The 17707-nt window shown below is 41.1% G+C and overlaps 1 protein-coding gene across 2 annotated transcripts in view; it reads right to left on the bottom strand.

Annotated features, from left to right (window-relative positions):
* Positions 1-17707, bottom strand: part of skap1 (src kinase associated phosphoprotein 1) — a 390268-nt gene that overhangs the window by 139936 nt on the left and 232625 nt on the right. For both annotated transcript variants that reach the window (XM_080213465.1, XM_080213466.1), the window contains exons 5-7: positions 11563-11646; positions 5457-5540; positions 4605-4723 (exon numbers count right to left, since the gene is read on the bottom strand). In XM_080213465.1, the coding sequence (XP_080069591.1) occupies positions 4605-4723; positions 5457-5540; positions 11563-11646 (287 nt within the window). The remainder of the gene's footprint in view (positions 1-4604; positions 4724-5456; positions 5541-11562; positions 11647-17707) is intronic.

Raw genomic sequence — 17707 nt, 5'->3', positions numbered from 1 at the left:
AAAAGTGGCAGCATGCTACGGTGCAGAGGGACCTGGGGGTCCTTGTGCACGAGTCGCAAAAACCCAGTCTGCAGGTGCAGCAGGTGATCAAGAAGGTGAATGGAATGTTGGCTTTTATAGCGAGGGGTATAGAATATAAAAGCAGGGAGGTCTTGCTGCAACTGTACAGGGTACTGGTGAGGCCGCAGCTGGAGTACTGTGTGCAGTTTTGGTCGCCGCACTTGCGCAAGGATATATTGGCCTTGGAGGGAGTGCAGAGGAGGTTCACTAGGCTGATACCAGAGATGAGGGGGTTGGACTATGAAGAGAGACTAAATAGACTGGGTCTGTACTTGTTGGAGTTTAGAAGGATGAGGGGGGATCTTATAGAGACGTATAAGATAATGAAGGGGATGGATAGGGTAGAGGTAGAGAGATTCTTCCCGTTTAGAAAGGACAGCAGGACTAGAGGGCACAGCCTCAAGATAAGGGGGGAGCAGTTTAGGTCAGAGTTGAGGAGGAACTTCTTCACTCAAAGGGTGGTGAATCTCTGGAATTCTCTGCCCGTTGACGTGATGGAGGCTACCTCGCTAAATATATTTAAGTCAAAGGTAGATAGGTTTTTGATAGACAAGGGAATTAAGGGTTATGGGGAGAGAGCGGGAAAGTGGAACTGATCCACTTCAGATCAGCCATGATCTTATTGAATGGCGGGGCAGGCTCGAAAGGCTAGATGGCCTACTCCTGCTCCTATTTCTTATGTTCTTATGTTAACACTGAACACAGGAGTTGGAATGTCTTGTTGATGTTGTACAAGACATTGGTAAGACCACACTTGGAATATTGTGTGCAACTCTGGTTATCCTATTATAGAAAGGATATTATTAAACTAGAAAGAGTGCAGAAAAGATTTACTTGGATGCTACTGGGACTTGATGGATTGAGTTATAAGGAAAGGCTAGATAGACTGGGACTTTTTCCCCTGGAGTGCAGAAGGCTGAGGGATGATCTGATTTAGGTCTATTACATAATGAGGGGCACAGATCAACTAGCTAGTCAATATCTTTTCCCAAAGGTAGGGGAGTCTAAAACTAGAGGACATAGGTTTACAGTGAGAAGGGAGAGATACAAAAGTGTCCAGAGGGGCAATTGTTTCACACAGAGAGTGGTGAGTGTCTGGAACAAGCTGCCAGAGGTAGTAGTAGAGGTGGGTACAATTTTGTCTTTTAGAAAGCATTTAGATAGTTACAGGGGTATGATGGGTATAGAGGAATATGGGCCAAATGCAAGCAATTAGGATTAAGTTAGGGGTTTAAAGAAAAGGGTGGCATGGACAAGTTAGGCCAAAGGGCCTGTTTCCATGCTGTAAACCTTTATGACTCATACTACAATTCAAAGGAAAGAACTTTAAAAAAAAGGTTGCATTTCTAAAGCACATTTCACAACTTCAGGATGGCCCAAAGCACTTTAGAGCCAATGAAGTACTTTTCAAGTATGGCCACGACTGTAAAATGGGAAACATAACAGCCAATTACTACACAACAAGAGCCCACAAGTGCAATGAGATAATGACCAAATAACCCTGTCTCTTTTTAATGTCTGTTGAGGTTACAGCAGTAGGCAGGATACTGGGGAGAATTGCCATAGTCTTCTTCAAAGTCGTTCCATGGGATCTTTTAGGCAGCTTGCAGAGGGCAAGCATACCACCTTGCCATCTTCCCGTGTCCCCCACCCACATCTTGACTACCTGACCATCCCATCTGCTTCATCATTCAATTAGATCATAGCTAATTTGTAATGTCACCGACCCATCTTGGCCTGTAACCCTTAATGTTCTCACCTAACATCAATCTAAATCTTATACATTCCATCTGAACCTCAGCTCAATAGTCTTTTGTAGGAAGTCAGTTCTAGATTTTCACTACTTTTTGTGCAAAGAAAATAACAAGAACTGGGAGCAGGAAAAGTCCATTCAGCCTGTCAATACTGCTCCAGTAAGATCATGGCTGAGCTTTCACATCAGCTCCATTTTCCCGTCCTATCCCATGATTCCCTCAGTTTCCAAAATTTATTGATCTCAGACTTGCAAAAGTTCATCAATGAGCATCCATAGGTCTCTGGGATCAAGAATTCCAAAGATTCACAAATCTCTAAGTGAAGATTTTACTCCTAATTTCAAGTCTAAATGGCCAACCCCTTCACCTTAAACTTTGACCCGTATTTCTAGACTCTCCAACCAGCAGAAGCAGCCTCTTCACAGCTACCCAGTCAAATGTTAGATATTTCAATAAGAGTTCTGAACTCTAAAGAATGAAACTTCAAAGCCCTATTTACTCAATCTCTCCTCTTGGGAGTACCCTCTCACTCCAGGAATCCCTCGAGGTTAAGGAGATTGTTTTTCTAGTATGAAGACCCACCCACCCACTAACACAGTGGGTGAAGAAGAAATGTTTCCTGATCTGACCTCTTAAAGGCTGAGTTCTACTTTTAAGGCTTTTTAATTTATTCATGAGATGAGGGCCAGCATTTACTGCTTCACCTTCAGAAGGTGGTGGTGAGCTACTTTCTTGAACTGCTGCAGTGCATGTACTTTAGGTGCACCCACAGTGCTTTATGGAGGGAGTGCCAGGGTTTTGGCCAAGCAACAGCCAAGGAACAGTAATTATGCCCCAATTGTGTTGATTCATTCACCAAAGAAAATAGTTTCTTCTCATCTCCTCCACAAATCCCTGTATCCCTTTAAAAACTTTGATTAGATAACCTGTCAACTTTCTAAACTCAAGGGAATAGAACTGAAATTTGTGCAGCCTGGCCTCACACTTGCCCCTTTAATTTGTGTTTTTTTTATGAGGGTAAAATCTTGGGAAGGGGAGAGATAGATGGACAATACATTTAGTTGTATGATAATTAGATCTTCAAACTTTCATCTTATTGTTGTGGTGACATTAGCGATGATGTTAAATACTTAGCATGGTGTAGAAATGCCTCATTGCAAATAGCCCCATTTTTTAAAAAATTAAACATTTCAATTAGGAAGTTAGCCCACCTTCTGAAATATTATACATCTTCAGCAGCAATCTATCATCGGTGTCTCTCCTTCATTTTAGCTAATAATCACACTCACTATAAACCTAATTATACACAATTTATAGATGCTTGAGGTGGCGCCAGAGGAATCTGATATTGTGGTAGAGAATGCACTGAGAATCTAATTCAGTGCACCAAGGATCACCCCGGTGCATGTATACACATCAGCCACAGAGACAGCTTAGCAGACACAAATTTCAACTTGTTTATTTAAAATCGATTTGGCTTTTAACGGGGAGCAAGTCCCAGAGGAGCACAAGACTGCAGTGAAGAATGCAATGGAGAGAGATCCCCATGAATATGCACACAGCAGGGACATAAGGAGGAGGTAAAACAGGGGGAAGATGGTGATGGCATCGAGTGTTTCCCTGCTTAAGAGAGGAAAGCACAGATGTCAGTCACCACCATGATATTACAAACCCTGGAAAGGAAGAGAGGATCCTTTACATGATTCGCTCTGTTAATTGTTTCAGACAGACCAAACAACAACTTGCATTTACGTAGCACATTTAATACAGTAAAAACATGCCAATGTGATTCACAGAAGCAATATCAGATAAAATTTGACATTGAACTAAGATTACCATATGTGGAACTATTAGGACAGGTAACTAGAAACTTCATCAAAGAAGTAAGTTTTAAGGAGCATCTTAAGAGAGTCAGAGGGGCGACATGAAGAATGGGTGCGAGTCAAATTTATTTTGACACAATGGGACAAATATTTCACTATTACTTAATCTTATACCAATACAACATTATGTACTTCCATGCTTAAAAGGTTATAGGGTTGATGAACATTATGGTGATCATCCAAAGCCTTTAACTGCATTGAAAGCTAGCAGTGTGCAACAACCACCTATTAAGTGGCTGTTTCACACCTTTATTTGTCACCTATTATTTGTCATAACTCAGTGCAAATCACTCACGACAAAGATAGGTCACATATTCAAACATTTCCCCAAGACATGATCACACATTCCAAGCTGACACTCCTACTGCAGTACTGAGGGAGTACTGCATTGTCAGAGTTCCATCTTTCAGATGAGATTTTAAACTGAGGCGCTGTCAGCCCTCTTGGATGGATGTAAACAATCCCCAAAACTACTTCAAATACAAGGATGGGAGATCTCCCAGTTGATCTGGTCATTATCTAATTGCTATTTGTGAGAGTCTGCATGTATGGAAATTGGCCACTGTGTTTCTTGCAACAGAAACTGTTCTTAAGACTTAAGACATTTAAGACTTATCTTGTTAGGCATATCAACAAAGGGGGAATAGAGGGATATAAGCGGTTTGTTTAGATGGGGCAACGTGATTGGCGCAGGCTTGGAGGGCTGAAGGGGTGTTCCTGTGCCGTACTGTTCTTTGTTTTTAATAAATACTTAACTGGTTATAAAATGCTCAAATGGAGATTGTGGAGAGAGCTATATAAATGCAGGACTTCTTTTATCCGAAAATTTTAAAGCTGCTAAATTGAACACTTTCACCTCCAGATCCTTACCGTTACAAAGACATTATATAAAACGGGGAGTTCATACCTGATACACCTTCTTGTCTGAACTGATGACCTCAAAGCAGGCATTCTTTTTGGAATCTTTCCGGAGGTTTGGAACCAAGTAAGCATCACTGAGGTAAAAAGCGCCTCTTTGCTGCTTATCTGCAAGAAACAGGAGAAATAAATTGGACAAAGAATGGAACACTGCAACCAACAAAGTAGAACTGGAACTATATTTCTTTTTCTTTATTTTTTCCACGGGATTTGGGCGTTGAGGCAAGGCCAGCATTTGTTACCCATTCCTAGTTATCCTTGACAACTGAGCAGCTTGCTAGACCATTTCAAAAGGCAGTTACGATTCAAGCACATTGCTGTGGGTCTGGAGTCACACACAGGCCAGACCAGGTAAGGATGGCAGATTTATTTCACTAAAAGATATTAGGTGAATTTTTACACTCAAGAATAGCTATCATGGTCACCATTACTGAGACCAGCTTTATATTCTAGTTATTAACTTATTTAAATCCCACCTGATACCCACCATTAACCTGGGCCTCTAACTTATTAGTCCAGTGATATTCCCACCACCACGCACATTCAGAGTTCCATGATGAAAACTCAAGAGGTCTACAAATTGGAATGGACAATAACATTTCTACTTCACGTGGTTCACTCCTTTTTGCCCTCTGAAATGGCCGAACAAGCCATTCAGCTGCACAAAACCTCAGGGTGATTAAGGAATAGGCAATGAATGCCAGCCTTGCCAGAGACTAGTACGTCTCGTGAATATTAAGATGCACATATCTTGTTAGTATAAAAGGAGTTTAGAGATCTACATTTCAGCAGAAGTCCCGTGTAGAAGACCATATTAACTTTGCAAAGGTTGCGCTGGTACCTTTCTCATTGCCATAGTAATAGAACATATTTGTGTTCAACACACAAAAACGCCTCTGCCACTCGGAACCAAAGAAACTGTGATCTAAAGAAAAATAAATGGAAGAACAGTCAAAATTTAATTTTCAAGAGATTTAATTTAGAAATGGTAAAATGAACTGGCACATTCTGCCTCACCACTCCCCAACTCCCAACCCCATTCACCCACACATCTCAGCACAACAAGCCTGCTGACAGTGTACGAATATTGTTTGAGTACAGAATGAGAATGGATTTTGATATCTTCCCATAACAACAACTTGCATTTATATAGCATCTTTAATGTAGTAAAACATCTCAAGGTACTAACAGGAGCATTATCAAACAATAATCAACTGGTTTAGGGAGGAAATTACAGAGTATGGGACCTGGGTAGTTGAAGGGACAATCTCCAATAGTGGAATGATTAAAATGGGGGAGGTGCATGAGGCCAGAAATGGAAGTGTGTGTAGATTTTGGCAGGTTGTAGGGGCTGTGGAGTTCGCAAAGATATGGAGGGGGGCAGCATGAACATGAGGTTGAGTTTTTTATTAAAAAGGGATGTGTTGCTAGACTGGGTGCCTTCACAGGGAGCTGACGACTGAATGGGATTTTTTACAAGTTAGGATACGGGGGAAGCAGTTTTGAATGAAATCAAGTTTACAGAGGATGGATGATGGGAGGTCATCCAGGATAGTGCTTGAATTGGCTGGAGGTAACAATGCATCTCTGAGGGTTTCAGCAGGTGAACAGTCTGCTGACACAAGTGGTCAAAATGTGGAGATGCCGGCGTTGGACTAGGGTAAACATAGTAAGAAGTCTCACAACACCAGGTTAAAGTTCAACAGGTTGATTTGGTAGAAAATGTCACTAGCTTTCGGAGTGCTGCTCCTTCGTCAGTTCATCAGGAACTCCCCACTCACCTGATGAAGGAGCAGCGTTCTGAAAGCTAGTGGCGTTTGCTACCAAGTAAATCTGTTGGACTTGAACTTGGTGTTGTGAGACTTCTTACATGCAGTCAAATCAGACATAAAGAATATGGGCTTGGATGAGGAATTAGACGTTTCCTAGCAATCTGGAACTGATCACTTCCAGACAAAAAACTTGTGATTAGGAATTAAAAGAGTCATTAAAGAGATTTTATGGGATATGGCACATTTGCTCTTTAAGGCAAATGTAAAAGATCCCATGGCACTATTTCAAAGCAGGGGTAGAGAGTTCTTTGTAGTGTCCTGGCTCATTTTCATCCTTCAACCGACATGAAAAGAAACCTATTTTCTGCTCATTATTATATTTCTATTGTGGGAGGTTACTGCGCACAGAAGTACGGGGAAAATATTTCCCCACAGCTAGGGAGTTTAGAAATACATGTCACAGTCTCAAAACAAAGGGATGACCATTTGGGATAGAAATGAGGAGAAGTTTCTTAACTCAGAAGCCCTGATTTTACCGACATGCCCACCCTGATTTAGGCTTACAGAACAGCATTTTCCGCTGGCCTCAGGTGCAATCTTGGGCAGGTATGCCGGTAAAATTCCAGCCACAGACGGAATCTCCAGAATCCCTTCCCTCAGAAGGCTGTGGATATTCAGTCAGTTAGTAAATTCAAGACTAAAATCAAACATTTTTGGGCCCTAAGGAAATCAAAGGGATATGATGGGGATAGTGGAAGGAAATGGAGTGAATGCAGAATACCGATTATTGAATTTTGGAGCAGTCACGAAAGGCTGACTGACTCCCACTCCTAGTTCATATCTCAAACTTTCTGACACATTTCTACAGATGACTGTAAAAAACATTTCATTAGCCATGAGCTTTGGGATATTGAAGTCACGAAAGGCACTATATCAATTCAGGTTTTCTTTATTATATGTTTGCATGACATCACAGTTTACCTACCCTTTTGCAGGTTGGCTGATGATGTGCCTACCCTCACCATGTTTGGACTCTCTGTTCGGGGGGGCAAAAGATATAGCATATCAGCAATAACTGGGTCCTGCCCAGAGAGAGACTGACTGCTGTGATTAATCAACAACTGCATTATCATTGCATTATGTGACTGTCAAGATGCAAAAGGAGAACTGGGTGGGCCTGGGTCTTTCCTTTATCCAGTAGTTCACATATTCCTACAACCCAGATTTCATCACTGTCTGCCCATACTGTGATCAGTTTCCTACTACTAGGTATTTCAGGTGATATCAATCTAAAGGATTTTTCCTTCACAGGCAAAAGCAAACTGTCCACAATGGGCAATGACTGAAACCCCTAGGGAGATAAAGTTGAAATTAGAGGAGAGAACCAAATGTAACCTTTCAATGAAGAGGCACTTAGAATGTGAAACAGGTGACTGGGGTTGGATGCTGAATCAGTATAAACCTGTTCAAGAGACTAAGTCCAGAACAAGGGAGCATAACCTTAAAATTCAAGCCAGGCCATTCAAGGGTGGTGTCTGGAAGCACTTCCTCACACAAAGAGGAGGAGAAACGTCCTCCATCAAAAAACTATTGAGGCTGGGGGGACATTTGAAACTCAGATTCACTGGATAGGGCTACAAAAGGTTACTGAACCCAGATGGGTAGAAAAAGTGAAGATGCAAATCACCCATGATTTAATTGAATGGTGGAACAATCTCAAGGGGCTGAATGGCCTTTTCCTATTCCTGAATGTGCTTAGTCAGATACAGGGAATTGAAGGCTGGAGTTGTACTCTGAAAAAAAAACAGGTTGGCTGAGTCCTACTGGCCTTTTCCTGTTCCTGAAATGTTTGATCTTAATTAACTTTAAGAAAGGTTGGCGCCCTCCTCTACAAGGCAGAGACTGGCAGTGCTCCCCTGTGTAATGAACACAACATTCAATCAGCAATGTCTTCCTGTGTAATGGACTGTGCAGATCACAAAGAAACAATATAAGACACTTAGGGAAAAAGAGGTCTCTGTGGAAATACTGGCAGATGAGAGTGTCTTTCAAACTGACAGGGAAATTTTGTTAGATCTTAGCTACTTGATTGCAAGAGATAAAACCTTGTAGAAAATGGCAGATTACACTAATTAACTAAAAATGCTGTTCTCAGCCTAATACTGTAGGCATTTTACATTACAGATCTCTATTATCTCAGAAATCAACCAGTAAAATACAAAAAATGTTGCTTGTTAAATCATACATTTCAAATCCAAGATATCTGCAGTGTGCCTACACTGACATCTTTCAGAAGATTTGGATTTATTGGGTGGAGTGGTTGCAGTTTTGCCTATCTCACTGGTTACTTGTTTAAATGTTACCCAGGAGATGTTTTTGAATGACCTCAAAAGCCCCGCCCCCACACTCCTGACGTAAGTCGCCCAACATGTCCATCTTGTGGCATCTCACGTTCCCAAGCTCAATTGGTAAGCAAGTGTCTTTTTTATCTAACTGGATGGTATTTGACTTTGGTCAAGCAGCCTTTACTCCTGTGTCCAGTGATTTTTTTTAAAGTTGGAAGCAATAATAGTTGACAGAAAATTACAAAAACAAACAACCTCATTGCCCTCTCGATTATTTTTTTCCCTGGATGTTTGCTCCCAAGTGTCTGGGCAACCTTAACAATAACATACAACAATGCTCCACTATGCATTTTGTTGGTATCTCAAATGCTTCTTAACCACCTTAATTGTCAGTTCAGGTACTTTCAGGGATTTGTGGATATACATGAAAGATTCCTCTATTCCACTATACCTCTCTCAGTATCCTACCATTTATTGCATTCCCTTCTTTTTGAGGCTTCCCAAATGCGTGATCTCTCATTTCTCCAGATTGAATGCAATTTCCCACTGTTCTGCCAATTTGACTAGTCAATTGTTTTCTTCCTACTCTCTACACCTTTCTTCATTGTCAACCACACAAGCAATTTTTGTATCACTGACAAGCTTTTTCATTATTCCCCCCCAATTTTCAAGTCTAAATCATTGATTTATACCACAGAAAGAAAAGGACGCCCTACAGAACCCCACTAGAAACAGCCTTCCAGTCTCAAAAACACGCACCAATAATTCTCTTTTGTCTCCTGACTTTGAGCCAATACTGAATCCAAATTACCACTTTGCCTTGGGTCTCATGGACTTTTATTTTTGTGACCAATCTGCCATGTGAGACCAAATCAAAAATCTTGCTAAAATCCATGTAGACTAAATGGAATCTACTACCCTCATCGACCTCCCTTGCTACCTCTGTATTGGATTTATTAGTGACCATCGTATATATATATATATGGCCCTTAGTTTTGGTTTCAACCACAAGTGGAAACATCCTCTCTCTATCAAACTGCTCCCTTCAGGTCACCTCTCAGTTTTCTATTTTCTACAGAAAAGATACCCAACCAGTTCTGTCCCTCCTGATAGCTATAACCTCTGTAACAAGCCTTGCAAACATTTTTTGAAACTTCTCCAGCACCTCAATATCCTTTTTATAATATGGAGACAAGAACTATGCACTGTGCTCCAGGTATGGCATGGATGTTTAATTGCATTTTGGGGGTGGTAGAATGTATTTGTTCAAATTCCTTCCTCTGGTAGCTGTAACTTTATTTATTAGGAAAAGTCAATCACAGAATAGATTGTAACCAGAATTACGTGCAGTATTCCATGTACAATGCTCCTAAATAGAACACTTATACACTGATGATAATCAATAAGAAAGGAACAAGAATGATTGCACGTGTACAGAAGATGAGTTATGAGGAGAGATTAGAGAAGATTAAACTGTGTGGCTGAGAGAAAAGGAAGTTAAAGAGAATCTTACCAAGATATATAAAAGAATAAATGGTGTACAGATAAGATGAATCTGGAATATTATTTCCGCACAAGTCAGGTCAGAAGGACAAGACAATATAAATTTAAATTAGTGAAACATTAATTTAAATCTAGCTTACCCATCACCTCATTGTTCATTGACCAATACTGGTTCCCACTTCTCAATACCTTAAATTTAAAATTCTCATCTTCAGTTTCATGACTTCTCCCATCCCATTCTCTATTTCCTCCTCTAGCCCTAAAGCTGTCCAAATCCTGATGTTCCTCCAACTTTCACTTTTTGTGCATCTTTAATTTCCTTATTTCCACTATTGTTGGCTGTGCCATTATCCATTTAGTTCCCAAGCTGTGGAATTCAGTCTTTAATTTTCTCCAACTCTCTCACTTTGTTTAAAACCTACCTTAAAAACCACCATCTCTGACAAAGATTTCAGCCTTTTCAAATATCGTCAATGGCTTGACATTCATCTTTGCTTCATTAAACTTCTATGAAGTGCTAGGAGATGACTATCTTGTTCCAGGTTCTATATAAATGCTACTTGTCACAGATGTTTTCAGGAAAAATTATTTCGCTCAAAGGGACAAGATGTGGTAGGTAATGGTAGCATTAATAACACTCACTGGTAAGTTAGTGGAATTTAAGGGGTGGTTGGCTGGATTCTAGCTTGGATAAATAGCATCTCCTTGACTTCATTTTTAGTAATATTCTGATATGGCAAGTGGTGAGTCATTGAGAAAGTCATAAAGCATAGAAATAGGCCTTTCAGCCCACCATGTCTATACTGGCCATCAAATATCAATCTATACTAATCCCATTTACCAGCACTTAGACGTTAGTCTACTATGCTTTGGCAATTTACGTGCTTGTCCAGATGCTTCTTAAATGCTGCGAGAATATCCGCCTCCACCACTCTCTTAGGCCGCGCATTCCATATTTCCACTCTCCTTGGGTGAATTTTTTTTTCCTCAGATCCCCTCTGAACCACTTATCCAACAGATTGAGTTACATTTTCTCATTGTCTATTGTATCTATACACTACAGAGAACAGCAGTTTGTTAGATGCTGAACTAAGCTCAGACTGTCTATGTTCATTGCTCTTCAGACATTTCAGTCATCCTGAGAATGAAAACTTTCACTCCATCTCTCTCAGCTGTATATAAACTGGTACTGGAAGTAAAGCAGTAAAAAACAACTCCTTCATCTGGCTATATTCACCAGAAGGAAAAAAAACTGATGCGTTTTCTAAATTTCAAGAACGGTCACAAGGCGAAAAGATAAAAAGACAGAAATCTTTTTATTCTGTACCTCTGCGTTTTTTCTCCAAATAACCCTGCTTCATAATACTGGGCAGGTCCTGAGCTGCGATGTTTACAATATCTCCAAATTGACCTAAAACAAAACAGAGTCAAGAAAATCAATAGTTTTCTCCTGTGTAACAAAATTTGATTCACAATCTTAGCAAAGGAAAATGTTAATATTTTTAGGCATTTCTACTGAATTGCTAATCCGTAGAAATTTGAGGGTTGGGGGTTGGATGGGATGTTAAACTTTAAAAATCTTTAACTCAGACTCAACTCAGGTTTTAAAGAAGGTAGGGGAAGGGAGAGTGGAGTGACATGTAGGTTGGCTCAAAGACTCCGATCAGTCATGCACATATTTTACTGAGACTCTGCAGGTCTCATGGCACAGTGGGTAGAAGCCTTGGTTCTGAGTCACAAGTGCCAGGTTCAAGTCCCACTTCAGGACTTGCCATGAAAGCTCCTTCCATGGCTAACACGACCAAACAGGTTAACTAATCCTTTCCAATGAGCCCAGGCCAGCAGTAAGAGCAGAAGTGATTCTTCATCAGCCATTATTGAAAACATGTTTTGCTAGCATCTCAGCATACAGCAGAAATCCTTCATGCAAAGACATCCAACACCGGATAAACCCAGTCCAAAAAAAAGAACGAGGCTCTGAGGAACAGAGGGGTAGGTGAAGGGGGAATACTGACAGTCTATTTAAGCCAACACTTGAATGTCCACTTTAGAGAAGTAATGGAGATTTACAGGTGTTTAGAGAACTGCACCTATGTCAGGGTCAGTCTTCAAGAGAACGAATAAGGAGTGTAATCTTGGGAGGGGAGAAAACTGAGGAATAAGGGAAAACAAGAAGAGGGGAGGAATCATGTCCCCATTCAAGCTGTTTTAGAGTGGTACCATTGTGGGCAGCGGATAGAAAGTCTCCTGGTGTACAGTATGAGAAACAGAAAAAGACAACAATAAATGTATATTAAGAAAAACAACAGCCAGTGCTGAAAACTTAACGACTTTAACTGATATTGAACGTTGACATATGCAGAGAGAAATGACCTTTTAACATCTCTGATAGGTTCAGAGACTCCCTGTGCATCTGCACAGCCTCCTTCATTGTTTAGTTTTCATTCTGCAAGACCTAAAATGTAATGAGATTCTGTTCACTATTTCCTTCTAAAGGTCCATCTGCATAAGGACGTTCTTCCAACCTTGAAGAATCAGAAAGAATCCTACCCTATTTCACTACCTTCATGTTCCTTTCCTGGTGAGAATGGTGTAAAGTTGTGGAAACATTTGCAGTTCCGTTAACAGTCTGTGACTTGATTGTAGGCATTGTTATTTCACCCTAAGGGGTAGGTGTTTTACGGCCTTCCAGAATCTATATCACGAGTGGTGGGTCCACAATGCCTGGATCTGAGGATTCCACTGGATATCAATCCCAGATTTTCAAGCCAGATGTCTGCATTCCATTCTCTGGTGATTGTCTGAAATGGGATTTGAATTCTGCACATTCTAACCTAGAGGCTGGAATGCTCCCACTGAGGGAAAGACTCAGTCCAGTATCCACATAAATATACAGGGATAAAAGTAAAACATTGCCCAGCTTAGAGCTGCTGTTGTCTTTGCTTCAAGCTCAGGACTCTCTTCACCAGCCCTAGCTCATAGAGTGACACTCCCAAGTCTCAGAAAGCTCAAGTCCCAATTCAGAGTCTTGAACATGAATGTTTAAGCTGACCTGTCCAGTTCAGTACTGAGGGAGTGCTATACTGTCAGAAGTGGCATCTTTCGCTGGAGAGGTTAAGCTAAAGTTCCAGCTATCTTCCCAGGTGAATGTAAAAGACCCCACAGCTATTAATTTGAAGAAAAGCGAGGGATCAATACTTATCCCTCAACTAGGAAAATAATCTAGTTGTTTTCACACTGTTGCTTGTGAGACACAAAAAGAAAATGCTGGAAAATCTCAGCAGGTCTGACAGCATCTGAGGAGAGAGAATAGAGGCAACGTTTTGAGTCAGGATGACTCTTTGGTGCTTGTGGAAGGTTGCTGTGTACAAATTGACTGCCATGTTTCCCATATTACATCAATAACTTAAATTCAAAAAGTACTTCATTACCTTTAAAGCACTTTCAGATGTCCTGAGGTTGCAAAAGGCAATGTGAAAATGCAAGTCTTTTCAGGGGTTTTGATGCAGAGGAAGAGGCAGATGACCTGATTCTCATGTAAATTAATGAAAGGATTCCAACAATTTTGAATATTTCAGAACCAATGTCATGCTGTGTAAAATTTATAAGTTAAATATGGACTGGACTCAATATAGGATTTTCTGGAACTGTTGTTTTGTTTATTCAAAAATGGACATTAAAAAGCTAAGATTTCTTCACAGTCAACCTCAAGTTTCTGGAAAGTCCCTATTTAAATGATTCCCACCCCCATGGGCTGTCACCCTGGAATGGGCATACCAAGATAATGCACTTTGTGGAATTTACAGCTCCTATAGTTTGTGACCTCAGCCAAAACTCAAAATCTATGGACTCTTACTTCCTGACTCCAACCTCAAAATTTATCAAGCAGAACTGCAGCGAAACTTGTTCATTATAAATAAACATGGCCACCATTCATTCATTATAGTGTAGCAATGGCTTGGAACTTCAAATCATTCTGGGTGGGTAACAGAAGTATTGGTCAGGTGTGCACCTGATTGAAACTGACTTTAAATAACTTAACATATTCCATGTCCTAGGGAGAAACAAGTCAGTTTGCAAACAACATGGCAAGGAACAGCGGCAATAGCAAAAACAGAAATATCTATGCTTTAAAACTGGAGACTGCAACATCATATGATATAGTCTTCAAGCCTATTCCTTTTCAAGTCAACCAGAAAACTAACCTCCCAGTATAAGACTGAAAGCAACTAACTTTGTGACCTACTGATTCATTAATCTTTTCAAGGGAATGACCTTGATTTTTGAATTCACCGAGCTACTCTGCAAAAAGTGGAAAAGATCCCCTTCTTCATCCGGCCAGCACCAAGACGAGCCCATGATGTGCTTTACAAACAATTCCTTTGTTTGTAACTTGTGAAAGTATACTAATCTCAATAACTTCAGAGAGAACATAACATAAGAACATAACATAAGAAATAGGAGCAGGAGTAGGCCAACTAGCCCTTTGAGCCTGCCCCGCCATTCAATAAGATCATGGCTGATCTGTCGTGGCTCAGTTCCACATTCCCGCCCTCTCCCCATAACCCTTAATCCCCTCTCTCATCAAAAACCCATCAACCCGCGTCTTAAAAATATTTAGCGAGGCAGCCTCCACCACTTCAACGGGCAGAGAATTCCAAAGATTCACCACCCTTTAAGTGAAGAAATTCCTCCTCAACTCTGTTCTAAACCGCCCCCCCTTTATCTTGAGGCTATGCCCCCTAGTCCTACTATCCTTTGAGCGGGAAGAGTCTCTCCACCTCTATCCTATCCATCCCATTCATCATCTTATGTGTGTGTGCACGCGCATGCGTGCATGTGTGAGTGAGAGAGAGGGGAGATGCTTGAGCAATACAGCATTAGATTTTTGGGATGAACATGTGGATGAATAATTTGCTTCATTTAAACACACAAAAAGCTTGCTGATGGTTGCTCAAATTGATCTCACACAATGGTTACAAAACATCCACATCCTCCTTGTCAAAAATACACTTATTACAGAAAGTAACGGGTAAAGACAGGGGTTTCAGTTCTCTCTCATACCTTCTTTTCTTTAATGATCATTTTCTTAAAAGTCAGATTCATCAAAGCAGCACTGGAATTCCAGATAGAAAATTGACCTCACTTGCTGCGCCATAGAATTCTCAGATATTTACGTAAGCAGAATAATTCCCTTCACTCTCCCAAAAGGAGAATGCAATAAAGAACCAACAAAAATTGCATGATGTAAAAATCTCAGTGTGAGATTTTACAGTAAGCTCTGATATGAGCTTCGCTGGCAAAGTCAGCATTTATTACCCATCCTCATTGGTCTTGAGAAGGTGTTAGTGAGTTGTCTTCCTGAACAGCTGCAGTCCATGTGGTCTGGGTACAATCACAGGACTGTTAAAGGAGTTCCACGGCTTTGAAATAATGATGAAGGAATATATATGTGGCTTGGAGGGGAACTTGCAAGTGGTGATATTCCTATACATTCAGGCTACAGCAGTTAAATGGCAAGTAGCACTTGTGTTATGCAAGTTCCAGGCAATGGTTATTTTCAATGAGAGAGACCCTAACCAGCACCCCTTCACCCTCAATGGCACTGACATCACAGAATTCCCCACCATCAATGTCAAGCCATTGCCACTGTCCAGGAACTTAACTGGTCCAGCCATATAAATATTGTGGTTACAAAAGCAGATCAGTGGCAGGGAATCCTGCCTTCCTGAATTCCCAATGCCTGCCCATGATCTATAAGGCATAAGTAAGGAGTCGGTTTAGCTCTGTTGGCTTGACAAGTAGTTAGTGATGGACAGTGGCACCAACAGTGTGGGTTCAATTCCCATACCAGCTGAGATTATTCATGAAGGCTTTGTCCTCTAACCTTACCCCTCACCTGAAATGTGGTGATCCTCAAGTTAAATCACCACTCAGCTACCCCAATCTCAAAGGGGAGAGCAGCCTATGGTAATTTGGGTTTATAGAGACTTTAATTTTTTACCTTACAAGTCCACTTGCCTGGATTAATGCAGTTCCATCAACACTCAAGAAGCTCAGTATCACCCAAGACAAAGCAACCCACTTGATCAACATCCATCCATCAACTGAAACATTCACTCCCATTATTGATGCACAAATGTGGTTATGTGTACCATTTACAAGATGCACCGTAGTAACTACCAAGATCTTTGGAGCACCTCCCAAAACTGTCACCTAGAATTCCAAGGGCAGGGGACATATGGGACCACCACTACCTGGATATTCTCTTCCAAGTCACTTACCATCCTGATTTGGAATGCTATCGTCATTCCTTTGTTGTCACTAACTCTATTCCTAACAGCACTGTGAGTGTACCTACACTACATGGACTGTTGTGGTTCAAGAAGGTGGATCACGCCTTATTTTAGTAAGGCGTTTGATAAGGTTCCCCAAGGTAGGCTCACGAAGAAGGTAAGGAGGTGTGGGATCGAAGGAAATTTGGCCGATTAGATAAGTAACTGGCTGTGTCGTAGAAGATAGAGGGTGGTGGTGGAAGGAACATTTTCAGACTGGAGGCCAGTTACCAGCAGTGTACCACAGGGATCAGTGCTGGGTCCTCTACTATTTGTGATTTTTATCAATGACTTGGAAGAGGGGGCTGAACAGTGGCTTAGTAAATTTGCTGATGACACCAAGATTGGTGGAGTAGTGGATGAGGTGGAGAGCTCTTGCAGGCTCCAAAGAGACATTGATATGATGCAGAGCTGGGCCAAAAGTGACAGATGGAGTTTAACCCTGATAAGTGCAAGGTGATTCATTTTGGTAGGACAAACTTGAATGCTGATTACAGGGTCAACAGCAGGATTCTGAGGAATGTGGGTTAACAGAGAGATCTTGGGGTTCATATCCACAGATCTCTGAGGATTGTCACTCAAGTGGATAGAGCTGTGAAGAAGGCTTATAGTGAGTTAGCGTTTATTAACAGGGGTTTGAGTTTAAGAACCATGGGGTTATGCTGCAACTATACTGGACCTTGGTGAGACCACATTTGGAATATTGTGTGCAGTTCTGGTCACCTCACTATAAGAAGGATGTGGAAACATCGGAGAGAGTGCAGAGAAGATTTACCAGGATGCTGCATGGATTGGGGGGTAGGTCTTATGAGGAAAGATTGAGGGAGCAGGGGCTTTTCTCTTTAGAGCGGAGGAGAATGAGAGATGACTTAATAGAGGTTTATAAGATGATGAGGGGGATAGATAGAGAGGACATGCAAGAATATTTCCTTGGGTGGATATAGCTGTTACTAGGGGGCTTAACTATAAAGTTCATGGTGGGAGATATAGGAGGGATGTCCGAGGTAGGTTCTTTACTCAGAGTGGTTGGGATGTGGAATGCACTGCCTGCTGTGATAGTGGAGTCGGACACTTTAGGAACTTTCAAGCAGTTATTGGATAAGCACATGGAGCACACCAGAATGATAGGCAGTGGGA

The sequence above is a fragment of the Carcharhinus amblyrhynchos genome, chromosome 27 (assembly GCF_965287045.1).
Source record: "Carcharhinus amblyrhynchos chromosome 27, sCarAmb.v2.hapA, whole genome shotgun sequence".
Taxonomy (NCBI): domain Eukaryota; kingdom Metazoa; phylum Chordata; class Chondrichthyes; order Carcharhiniformes; family Carcharhinidae; genus Carcharhinus; species Carcharhinus amblyrhynchos.
The sequence above is the reverse complement of the archived record's forward strand: the minus strand, read 5'-3'. Positions and strand labels throughout refer to the sequence as shown.